The 12,041-nt window shown below is 45.1% G+C and overlaps 1 protein-coding gene across 2 annotated transcripts in view; it reads left to right on the top strand.

Annotated features, from left to right (window-relative positions):
- The window catches only part of KLF3 (KLF transcription factor 3), a 34,827-nt gene that overhangs the window by 18,011 nt on the left and 4,775 nt on the right, over positions 1–12,041 (top strand). For both annotated transcript variants that reach the window (XM_045816343.2, XM_045816344.2), the window contains exons 3-5: positions 4,325–4,811; positions 5,554–5,704; positions 10,570–10,730. In XM_045816343.2, the coding sequence (XP_045672299.1) occupies positions 4,325–4,811; positions 5,554–5,704; positions 10,570–10,730 (799 nt within the window). The remainder of the gene's footprint in view (positions 1–4,324; positions 4,812–5,553; positions 5,705–10,569; positions 10,731–12,041) is intronic.

Below are 12,041 nucleotides of genomic sequence, written 5' to 3'. Positions count from 1 at the left end.
TGCCTTGTGGTGGAAAACTCAGCAAAACTATTCCCAATAAAACAAGAAACGATGGAAACGCTCACTGAAGTTACAAAGTGTTAGCTTTGGAAAATCATCCCAACCCCGTGCCTTCTTCCCTGTCACAGTTAACATCCTGGTTTTCGAGAATCAAAAGAATCGGCACTATCCTTAGTCTTGACAGTAGTAAAACACTGCTCAGTGTGTGCATTGATTCACTTCATTCGTTCATCCCGTGTTTGTGATGAATGCCAGACCCTCATCTCCCGTTCTAGTAAGAGGAGGCAATCAGCAAAATAAATTAATTACCCATGGTGTGGAGGGTGAACACATGGATGTATGTTACAACAGGAAAGAACTGTTTGAAAAGTTACAGCCATCACCACCCCCCGTGAGGGCAGGAGGATCGGAGAGACCCTTGTGGGAGTCTTGTCTTCAGGCTGCTCTGTTCTCGGTTATAAGGCCTCCCCGGGGACGTGGTGTGCACAGGGCGGGGGATTGGATGGCTGTCAGTGGCCGGGGAGCTCTTGCTGCCTCATCGACACTTGCCTCTGATTGGGATTTGGGGCTAGCTACTACAGCGCTTGCTTGCGCTGCTTTGCTAGAAGATGGGAAAGGTCTGGAACAGCGAGGAGGCCCCTCTTACCAGGGTGTCCTCACCTAAGGCACACAGCCAGACAAACCGTGTGTCAGTCCTGACGCTGTGGATTACCTGATTGTTGCAGGCTGATCGGAGCAGCTTGTGTGCTCCGCCCAAATAATTAAAGCAAACGCATCTTATGGAAGGTTCTGATAAACATTGCTATGGAATTTTCTGGTGAGACGGCGTGAGGAACCACATTTCTTCACCCTTTTAAAAGGCGATCAGACTGGAAATGGTTAATTGTGTACTCTGTTGTGTATCCAAATGCGTCTCCCTACTTTTAGCCAGGTAGCCTTGCAAACACTGCGCGTGGTCCGGGGGACGGGGGCATCCACTGGGGAGTGCAGTCAGCAGGAATGTGCATAATGTTTATAAAACTTGGCTTGAGGTGTGGCCTTCTTTTTCTTTATGGCTTGAGAAACCTGAGAATATTAAATTTGCAAAATCTCCCAGGTTCTAAATTCCTCCTTTCCTTAAACTCACCCCACAGTTAGAAAAATCCAGCAATGACAGCAATAAAAGTGTGTCCTCATTTTGCTTTCTATTTAGCTGCCAATAACTTGGCATTAAAATCTAGGTCATAGGGAGGTCTTTGAAGAATGGGGCTGAAAATAAGGGAGAAGCTACATTTTGGTGAGTAGAAACAATTAATGCTGCCTCCCATTTCCTAACTTTTTGTTTCTAGTACCAGAACTTTTGCCCTTTCGAGAACCTCATAAAGTGAGTTAACCTTTAGAACTAGGAGAAATCTTTCTCTGCCTGTATTTAATGAATTCTTTAAACCTTTGTTGTACGTATTAGAATTTTTTTCTTTTTTGGTTAGAGGATTCCTGCCTATTTATTACCTATTTTAATATTTAAATGTAAATATATTTAATATTAATATGGCGGTATGTTTTGGGCTCCTTACCTTGTAGTAAGTATACTTATGTGTACCTGGTTCTAAAGAAAGGTAGAAATAGTCTTTTCCTTGTTTGATTCTTGATACATAACTCAAAGCTCTTTTCAAAAACAATACTTTATAGGGGCATCTAAGTGGCTTCATTGATTAAGCACCAGACTCTTGGTTTCAGCTCAGGTCACGATCTCAGGGTCATGGGGTCGAGCCCCACATTAGGTTCTGCGCTCAGCATGGAGTCTCCTAGAGATTGTCTCCCTCTCCCTCCCCTTCTGCCTCTTCCCCCCCTCATGTGCACCCACGGGCTGGCGCTCTCTCGCAAATAAATTAAATCCTTTCTAAACCACAATTTGTATATTTTGCATTTCCTGATTTTGTATCCTTCATGTCCTTGTTTTTAAGCAGTATTATTAGTGAAAAATTCTTCCCCCACCTTTATATTGTTTTTGAATGGTTTACCAAATTTTAATACTAAAGATTAGTATTTTTAGTCTATATCTCTTTGCCAGTTAGAGCCGTGTTGTTCAAAAGGGGTCTGTGCATGTGGGGCCGCTCCCAGAAATTGAGAACCTGTATTTTGACAAGATGGTCAGGTACATTTGTGCACAGGAAGGTTTGAGAAGCCCTGATGGGGAGGATCAAACCCATTACGGTGCTGCTGCTTATCTGGAAAGAGGGTGCTGCTGCTTATCTGGAAAGAGAAGGGACTTCTAGCACCACAGTGTGTTAAGCTCATTACATAGCTTATCTCATTGAATCCAATTTTAATTTTAACCTCACAGCCTCCTAGAATGTGGGTTTTCAATATCACCTTGACAAATTTTGCCCTATCCTCATGGCACCTGCTCTTCTAATATTTAGTGGGTAATTTTTCCTGCCCTCTTTTGTAGAATTGCTTTTATTAACATAATAAATTTATTTTGAAAAGGAGATTTATATCACTACTGTAAAAACAAAAAAGTGTTTTCTTAATGCATTTAAATAAACACATCACTATTTTAAAGCACTGTGTATTCTTTGTGTAGTATCTAGAAGTATCTTCAGCGCCCCCAGAGAGATGTGTACCCTACTCTGGGAATCACTGTCCTAGGAGATGACAGAGGTTGCGTTGGTAGGGATAGAGAAAGGACAAAAGAACAAAACACACAATCTTAACGATGAGAAACTGACTTCAGATAAAGAGAAATACTGCCTGGTCCTGTACCCCCCCCACCCCGATACTTAATGCTTGGTATGCCCAGAGAAGGGAGTTTTTGAAACACCACGGGGGATGCATGGCCAAGTGGAGATTTCACCTAGGGGAGGCCCAGAGAAGAAATGGTATGATCTCTGTAGTAATCCCAGTAAAAATCACCGCTGTCCCACAATCATTTTTAACTCACAATAGTGGCCACTGGGGGACTGGGGCAGCCCAGAAATTTATTATGCATTTAAGCTCTTTAATTATAAGTCCCCATTGGTGGGTTTTCTTGGTTGTATCATGAGCTAGTATCGCCTCAGAATGAGAACTGCGTCGGATTTGAGAGCTGGAAGGGAGGCTTCGTATGTTACTTATCACTTTTGGTATAAAGTATTCAAATACAAGTAGTTTTCTGCAGATGGACTTGACATGTTACCACTGAACGTTTCAGTTTCCCTAAAATCCTACAAGTAAAAAAAAAAAAAAGCTTATGTTGAGTTTAATGTTTTAAAAAGCATCCTACAACAAAGATTTTTTTTTTCCAATTTTAGTTAAGGAATAGAAGTCATTCTGGTGAATTCCATGGCCAAGGGCCACACCCACAGTGTGCCATCATTATGACTGTTTTGTGTATAAAGCTGGTAGTAGTCCATTATTATACTATAAGAGAGGAAGGTATTTAAAGATAATTTAGGTCAATTGTCAGATCTTAGGTATGGAGGAAATGCTGGGCCCCAGTTTGTGTGCAAGTCGCGTCAAGCACCATGTATCCTTACTTGAGTCCTAGAGTCCCATCTCCTACAGTTCTGTGTCATGTGCAGATTTGGACATCAAGCCACCCCGCACAGTTTCATTCACACTGTGAATAAGAGCATCGAACAAGCTGGGGTCGAGAACATAAATTACACAGTAGCAGGTGGCCTCAGTGTCTGGAGGTGGGTGGCATGACTGACCCTCCTGGTTGCCTGAGACTGAGGCATCACGTGGGATGTAGGGCTTCTAGTGCTCAAACCAGACTGTCCTGGGGCGAACCAGGACTGTTGGTCAGGTCACCCTAGGTGTGGACTGGTCAGCAGCTGAAAGTGAAGCCCCCTCGCCCCCGCAGGTACTGCTGTGCAGCTCCCTTTCTCCCTATTATACACAAGTGTATGGTGAGAACTACAAACGTCCCGCGCCTGAGGGGAAAGACAGCATTTCCTGCTTACTGAGAAGCCCCATCAGCAAAGCAGTGGAGTTCATTGGCTTGGCTGGCTGTCGGTGAACCCCAGTACTGACTCCTACCGATCAAGGCCCATAGGAAGTCTTCTGTTCATGACCTGTTTTAGAATTTTTCACGGTATCAACCTCAACATTTGACAGGGGATTCACCTTAGAATTAAACTGGCGATTTTTCCTGTGACACGGTTATCCCGTTAACCTTAACGTTGATGAGACCAGCGCCCTCACAGCATTGTTTCAGGGTCAGTAGGCATCTAAATGTAAACCGCCTGTTGCGCCCACCTAATGGAGAGTGCCTTGTAGTACATTCTCGTTTTCGTTCACGTTTCCAAAGCGAATGCACCTGTGTCACGGCTTCGACGCTTCTGTTTTTGCTTCCCGATAGTCGTACCCATCCAATTACATGGAGTCGATGAAGCCCAACAAGTACGGCGTCATCTACTCCACACCGTTACCGGATAAGTTCTTCCAGACCCCGGAGGGCCTGTCGCACGGGATGCAGATGGAGCCGGTGGACCTGACCGTGAACAAGCGGAGTTCCCCGCCCTCTGCGGGGAATTCTCCCTCCTCGCTGAAGTTCCAGCCCTCGCACCGGAGAGCCTCGCCCGGCCTGAGCATGCCTTCTTCCAGCCCGCCCATGAAGAAGTACTCGCCGCCTCCCCCCGGCGTGCAGCCGTTCGGGGTGCCGCTGTCCATGCCGCCGGTGATGGCCGCCGCGCTGTCCCGCCACGGCATCCGCAGCCCCGGGATACTGCCCGTCATCCAGCCCGTCGTGGTGCAGCCGGTCCCCTTCATGTACACCAGCCACCTCCAGCAGCCGCTCATGGTCTCCTTGTCGGAGGAGATGGAGAACTCGAACAGCAGCATGCAAGGTAAACGCCAGCGGTGCCGCGGTGCTGGGAGGCGGTCTGTACCCGCGGGCGGTGTGGCGGCGCTGGGGCGGGGCGGGGGGCGCTCTGCCAGAGACAGAACCAAGAGCCCTTGTACTCTTCGAGGAGATACTCCCCTAGAGTCCGCTGGCCTGAGGCATTTCCTTTCTGATGTCGTGTGTGTGTGTGTGTGTGTGTGTGTGTGTGTGTGTGTGTGTAAGTGTTGATACTGGAAGAGCTCCCAGGAATCAGGCTGTTTAATGCCATAAAATGATTACTTTCACTGCGTAATTGTCAACTTCGGGATAGTAAAAATCCTGGCTTTCTATTTTGCTTTATTGAACACCGACATGGTTCTGTTAAAATGGCATTTAATAAATGCCTTTGATCGTGGTGATAAGTAATGGTTACTAAAAGCCACCTAGTTTACTGGCTGGTGGTAGGCAGAAGACTGGGGTTAAAAGGAGATCACCCAAAAACGTAAGAAAGAACCCTTTGGGGGCCAGTGCGCTCAAAGGCCAGCTTCCTATGCATGCTGCTTGCTGGCAGAATAGTGGTCATAGTGGTCGGGGGAAACACCACTATTCTGCCAACCCCCCCCCATAGTTGCTTTCTGCTATAATTTTGCAAAACGTAAACAGATACTCCATACGTCAATGTTGTAGATAGAAGCTGTGCAGTAAACGTTTAAAAGCTGAAATTGGTAAATTGTACATGGAGTGACTTTTCTATTTTTATTTTTTAGTACCTGTAATTGAATCATATGAGAAGCCTATATTACAGAAAAAAATTAAAATAGAACCTGGGATTGAACCACAGAGGACAGATTATTATCCTGAAGAAATGTCACCCCCTTTAATGAACTCAGTGTCCCCCCCGCAAGCACTGTTGCAAGAGTAAGTATGTTCAGGTCTGCCCGACATTGCATAGCAGCACGCATCTTGGGACCTGGATTGGAAGCACACGCTTCCACCTCATGGTGTGGTTTGGATGGCCAGGAACACCTTCCAGTAGGGGCAGCCACTGGGAAAGATGGGGAAGTCTCTCCAAAGGCAGCGTGTTCTGCTGTATGGACTACGTTACGACATTTACGTCAAGTTGGCAGCAAATTGATCACTCACGATTTGCCACTTGTCACATCAGTCGTTCTTATCTCGGTGTGTTTTGTTTTAATCTTTCCAGATTATACATAGTTTCCCCGTAATCTTAACCCCAATATGGATTGAATTTGGTATTCTAGACATTCTGCTTAAGGTTGAGTCCTGAAAACTTCGTAAGACACACGTCGTCCTCTCAGCTGTCACCTCTAATACTGTTTCTGTGATGGTGAACGTCTTGAATCAGAATTTTCAGACCAACCATAAACCCAAGGAAGTCAGTCCAAGAACGACCTGTAAATAGTGGTGGCAACAGAAGGTTGTCCGTGTAGTTCAGAGAAGTTCAGTGTTGGAATAACCCGTTATTCTCTGGTCTTTTTCATTACATCTGCTCTTAGTATATTCAGTCAGGTTTAGAACTGCCATCCAGGGGGAAGTTTTCTCTATTGAGCTACAGCCAAGCACTGAACAGTGGTCTGTTTCAGGTATAACTTGCTATAATGTGACGGGTGTCATTCGCAAGTTAAGTAGCATCTCTGACGGGATTTGCCACAATAGATAGCCATGCCTTCTGCTGGAGGCTGTGTTTGTAGGAGCTCAGAAGATGACCTTTGGGCCAGACACCGTGCATCCCAGCTCTGCTCTCCACCATATGTATGACCTTGGCCTAGTCAGTCTTGCTGCCTCCGTTTCCTCTTTATTTTCATTATCGGTTGTAATTATTTTTCTTAAAATTGTCTTGTCGCACTTTCGAGGTTGGCTGCAATGGCCAGCTTCCTAGTACAAGACAATAGTTATCATTCCCTCCAGGTCCCTTCCATCATCTTTCTCTCATAGCACTTTTTTCCAACTTGAGATAGTGTTCTACCCACCTTTCTGCTTCCATCTTTTCCCCTCTTTCTTACCCAAGTCGTTCTGCAACAGAGTGTGAATCCTCTGGCTTTTGAACAGCTGTTTTCTGGAACTTAAAATACATTCTAGTTCTATCCACATTCAGCCCAAGTAGGTGCCTTCATCGTAGGGTCGTGTTAATTGCCCACTGAAGTCCTAGTCATTTATTTGGGGCGGAGGGGTTATGCTTTGCTCCCTGAGAGATGAAGAAGAGAATGAATTCACGAGCCACCACATCAGCAGGGGGAGAGTGTGTCTGATGAACTCGTACATTATTACCTTTCACAGTTGGCATCATACCCAGCCCCCACCCCCAATGAGACTTTCCCACATGTTTTCAAAGGAATTATTTCATTCCCCCACAACGAGCATGTGGGAGTCAGAGCAAACGGAGACTGGTGAGCCAAGACATTAGATAACTCGCGTAGAATCACACTGCGAACAGCAGTGGGGCCCGGGCTTGATCCCCTGCCACCTGATGAGTGCTCTTCCTACTGAGTCCCCATCTAACCAGGGCCTCCCGCTCCTGCTCTCAGGTGAAAGGAGACACAGAGAGACCAGCCAGAACAGACACACCTTGTAGGCCGAGTTCTGCCAGGTGTCTCTGGCAAGGTGATTGGCAGCATGACTTGCACTGGTCATGACTCCTGCCCGGGTGATGAGTAAGATGCTGTCCAGCTCAGTAAGGCCAAGTGCCCGCAGAGAGAGGGAGGCTCCGTGGACTGAAAAAGGGTTATTCCAAAGTCGGGGCGATTATGAATGACAATGTAAACCGTGGTAGAAGAAGAATATTTGAAAGCAGGTTCTGTGCTCTAAGTGCTGCTGAGAAGAAAATATTTTGCTTACTTAAAGTGATGTTCTTTTGACGATCTCAAGCTCAGCGGCTTCTAATGATTAATGAGTAATATGCTTATTTTAATGCTGACCTAAGAATGCATTTTGCTCCTCAAAAAATTCAACAGATGAGCCACAACTGGGACATGTACTCTTTAAGTAATTCTCTCACAGATGTGATTAAGTAATGTCTTGGAATGTGCCCAGTAGCAGCCCACATAGGAAACCAGCTAGCCAGGAAAGAATCGATTGAAACCAAGCGCCTAGTACCATTGCGATGAGGCAGCCCCACTGTTCGCCTTCCGGAAACCCTTCCTTTCCAAAGGCGGACTTTAAAATACAGCTTTGAAATCCATTTGCTTGAACGTAAGAGTTACAGCTTTAGGATTATTTTTAAAGGCACTCAGATGTCTATCAGATTCCTTTTTTTAAAATACATTTACACGTGTGAAATAAATTTAGAACGAAGAGCTTGAGGATCAGATCTCCCCATTTAATTGTGTCTGCGAATTACAGCAAACTTAAGAGGGGCCAGCTTAACTCACAACAGTGAGCAGGTATCTGATACTTAATAGCTGTTCTAACTCTTGGTTGTAATGATCCCAAACAGCCTCTCTGAAAATGAGCAGTGGAGAGTCCAGAAAGGGGGAAATCTCGAGATCCCGCCCTTCAGCTGCTGCCTGTCCCAGCATCTGGCTCCTTAGAGATGGGGCCCCAGCCACTCTCAGAATGGCACTACCTTTCAAGGTAGACGTTGGCTTGAGCAGTGATTTCCTTTTCCTGGTGTTGGGACGTCCCCCTAGAAGCTCCTTCTGAAATTGAACAGGTTGTAGGGTCAAAGTTAGCATTTGGGTTTCTGAACCTCAGAATACTAACAGCTACCGTTCAGCCGATTTACATCTGCAACAGATGTTACCCTGCAGTGCTCTGTGTACATTACTCACAGCTTTCTGAGGTCATCTTATTACCATCATCCCCACTGTACAGAGGAAACGGAGGCACAGAGAGGATAAATCCCTTGCCCAGGGTCCTGGGAGTATGCGTGACAGAGCTGGGATTTGACGTTGGAGCCCACAGCCTTCTAATGTACCTTTCTATGCAAAATAAGCTGGGAAAAGCAGTCCTAAGTACCACACAGAAACTGTTAGACAGATTCCCAACCCATAAAATCTAATCATTGGGAGAGACTTCTGAAATCACTTGGAATATTCCCCCAGTATACCAGAGACAGAGGAGAGGTATTTAACCATTCAGTTCTTCCCCTACCATTTTATTTCCTGAAGTTCTCTTAATGAAGAGGAAACATTTCAATCAGTGGCATTCAGGTTGAAAATAAACTGATAACTCTTTTCTTTGTATTGAAGGATTTTAAATGAATAATTCAGCTTTCTGAAAACTGTATGTGTCCACAGATCTGTCACTTTTCTATTTTCTCTCTGTGTGTACATATATATAATTGAAGTCCTTGTCCCCCCCCCCCCCCATGTTCACTTTTCCATCTAAACTTGGCTATTTTATTCTTCTGTATTGCCCCTGTTAAACATCAGGGTAGGAAGGTAGAGACTCAAAACTGCCAGTTTTCTTGGCTAATAATAGAAGTGAGAAATAAGTACAGTCACTTAAAATCAATGCACCTTTTAGTCTTTTCCTAGTTACTTAGCGTGTCTGGAAGAGTTCCTGATAGGGGACATGTATTGAGATTTTTACAAGATCAAATAAGTTTCATTTCAGGGGCTCTCTTTTGATTTTTATGGTGGAATTTTATTATCCTTTTTTTTTTTTTAATCTCCCAAGCTTATGCCTCCGTCAGATTGCCTCTCTCCTCATCCACACTTCCACAGAAAAATTCGTATATTATTTGGGACATTTTAAGAACTTTAGATTCCAGTTTAAAGACAAAGAAGTCTTTCATTACGGTCGGAGGCCACTTCCATAAGCTTGTGATGTATCAAGTAATTAGTCGTTAGGAAAGCAAATGAACAGATTAGAATTTTTTTAATTACTGACATTAATCAGCAGTGGAAGCCCAAGAAAGCTTTACAGACTTTCCCCAGCTCTTCCCCATCTGCCTCTTCTCTCCTTCCAAAAAAAGAGAAAGTTTAGAGCAATGGTGTTTGACATGGTTAGATTTCAAAGCCGCCCTGGAAAGGTGTGCCCACGCAGGAACAGGTCTAGGTGAGGAAGGCAGGGAGACGCCAGGTGCCCGAGAGCAGGCACTGCACGAAAATTCTCCCTCGCGCAGGAGTGACAGCAACAGTAAAGGTTTGAGGTGGTGAAAAACAGCAGTGCCGTTATTTAGTTACTTAGTTATTTAGGAAGAGCCGGAATTTGAAACTCAAATATGAATTGGTGATCTTTAAGAGACGCTCATCGCCAGTAAAGGAGAAAATGAAAATGTAGATATAACTAGTGGGGTTGCCTGAGCTTTAGGAAGTTGACCCTTTGCATTCGTCCCTACAGAGCAATGAGTGAGCACCAAGGCAACCTGTGCAAAGACATTGTAACCGTATTGAACAGTGCTTTAGTACCACCAGGTTCTATAAATAGGCAGATGGTTACTGAGGGAGAGAGCCTCTCCTAGCACCTGCAGCTCCCGCTAGCATAGCACCTAACCCTTCTTACTGTCATTACTTATCTACATGTCTGTCTCCCCCTAGAGTGTGAGCTCCTCGAGGGCAGGAACCCTGTTTTTATTCATCTTTGTGTCCCGGTGCCAAGCACAGTGCCTGGCTGATGGTAGGTGCTCGCTCCGTGTTTGTTGACTGACTCTAGCAGAGTGCTGCTTGGGTTTGATCAGCTCATTTCTTTTTTGTTTATTTTGTCGGGTTTTTTGTTTGTTCGTTTGTTTTTGCCTAGTGTCGTTAATGCCTTTGGTATAGACTGAAGGAAAGGAAAGAGGCTTTCACCCCGTATTTTACATTTCCCATTGGCTTTCGTAGGAATCACCCATCAGTCATAGTACAACCAGGGAAGAGACCTTTACCTGTGGAGTCCCCGGACACTCAGAGGAAGCGGAGGATACACAGATGCGACTACGACGGGTGCAACAAGGTGTACACTAAGAGCTCTCACTTGAAAGCGCACAGAAGAACACACACAGGTACCAGAAAGACAAGACGCACTCCGTCTGTGCCTCTAAAGACATGACAGTGGGATGGCATGTTAGGAGCAAACCTTGTAGCCTTCGAAGGTGGTTGTAAGGACATGGTCCAGGCATCTCAAAAGGGAGCAGAGCTGTCGACAGATCTCTCTGCCGGTCGTGAAAAACTCACTTTTTCGGGCAAGGTTTCTTTTTGTAATAAGTTAGAATAGATTCGAGATGATCGCCATGACAAGGTCTCTCCCAGTCACGTGGAGTTCTGTGATCTGTGTTTCAGGGAGAGAGAGAGGGTTGGAAAGGCTGTTGGAACAGAGGGAAAAGTGCTCTTAGCCATGGGCGTTTCATCAAGGATGCGGCCTTCCTGTGGACCATCCTTTAATAAATGTGGTACATCATCAGATTCACAAAGGCAAAAAAACCACAGTTCTTTATGCAGAACAGATACAGAAAAGTAAAGATATTTGGGTGATTTGTGTCTTCTAAAACGGAGGGAGCCTGTCCTGTTTGTTCGGGGGTATTGTTTATTCTGCCCAGGGTTGAACGTAGAGCATACGGCCAGATCTTCCAAAAATGATGACATGGGTGAAGAAAACATAAGACTCTTCTATTTGCTCTTGAACGTTTCATGAGCAGAACAGCTTCCAGAATCCATATAGAAATGTCATACACCGCCTGCTTCATCAGTCAGTATGGGCGATCCATGATGACAGCAGGCCTCATCTGACCTAACCTCAAGCCCCTGGATGTGAAATTCTAGTATAGTAGTTGTCCCCGGGCACATTTCCCTTCACTCAGAATGTCCCTGTTTCCCTGTTTGTTTGTTTGTTTGTTTGTTTGTTTTTGAGTCATTCGTATTAGGAATGTTCACAATAAGGAAATTCTGGGATTGGGAAGAGAAAAGGGACGAACGGGTGGTGTGGAGTGAAGTTTCAGTGACTCCCGGGGAGAGGGAAAGTCAGCTTGTGACCACTGAGTTCTCGGGCTTTGTCACTGTTCTTACAGGGGGAACTGAGGGATATCCTTGTGTAGAGGAATATCCAGGCAGGGCTGCCAAGGAAACCAGTAAAAGCATCCTCAGGGTATTAATACGACCTGAGAGGTGGATGTTACCAACTTCCAGCCTAAGATTAAAAGGACATTGAATATTCGCATAACAATTTAGATGTAGGAAAAAATACCTCAGCATTTATATTCTCTGAGGCAAAGCAGATAAGACAATTCTGAAGAGCTCCTGAAATACCAAGGAATGTCAATCCTTAAAATGCCTAGAGAACAAGGGATAGTAAGCGGGAATTGTTTGGTGAGGCCACA

The sequence above is a fragment of the Ursus americanus genome, chromosome 8, assembly GCF_024610735.1.
Source record: "Ursus americanus isolate L20-20 chromosome 8, mUrsAme1.1.p, whole genome shotgun sequence".
NCBI lineage: Eukaryota > Metazoa > Chordata > Mammalia > Carnivora > Ursidae > Ursus > Ursus americanus.
This window is presented reverse-complemented; position numbering and strand designations above follow the sequence as displayed.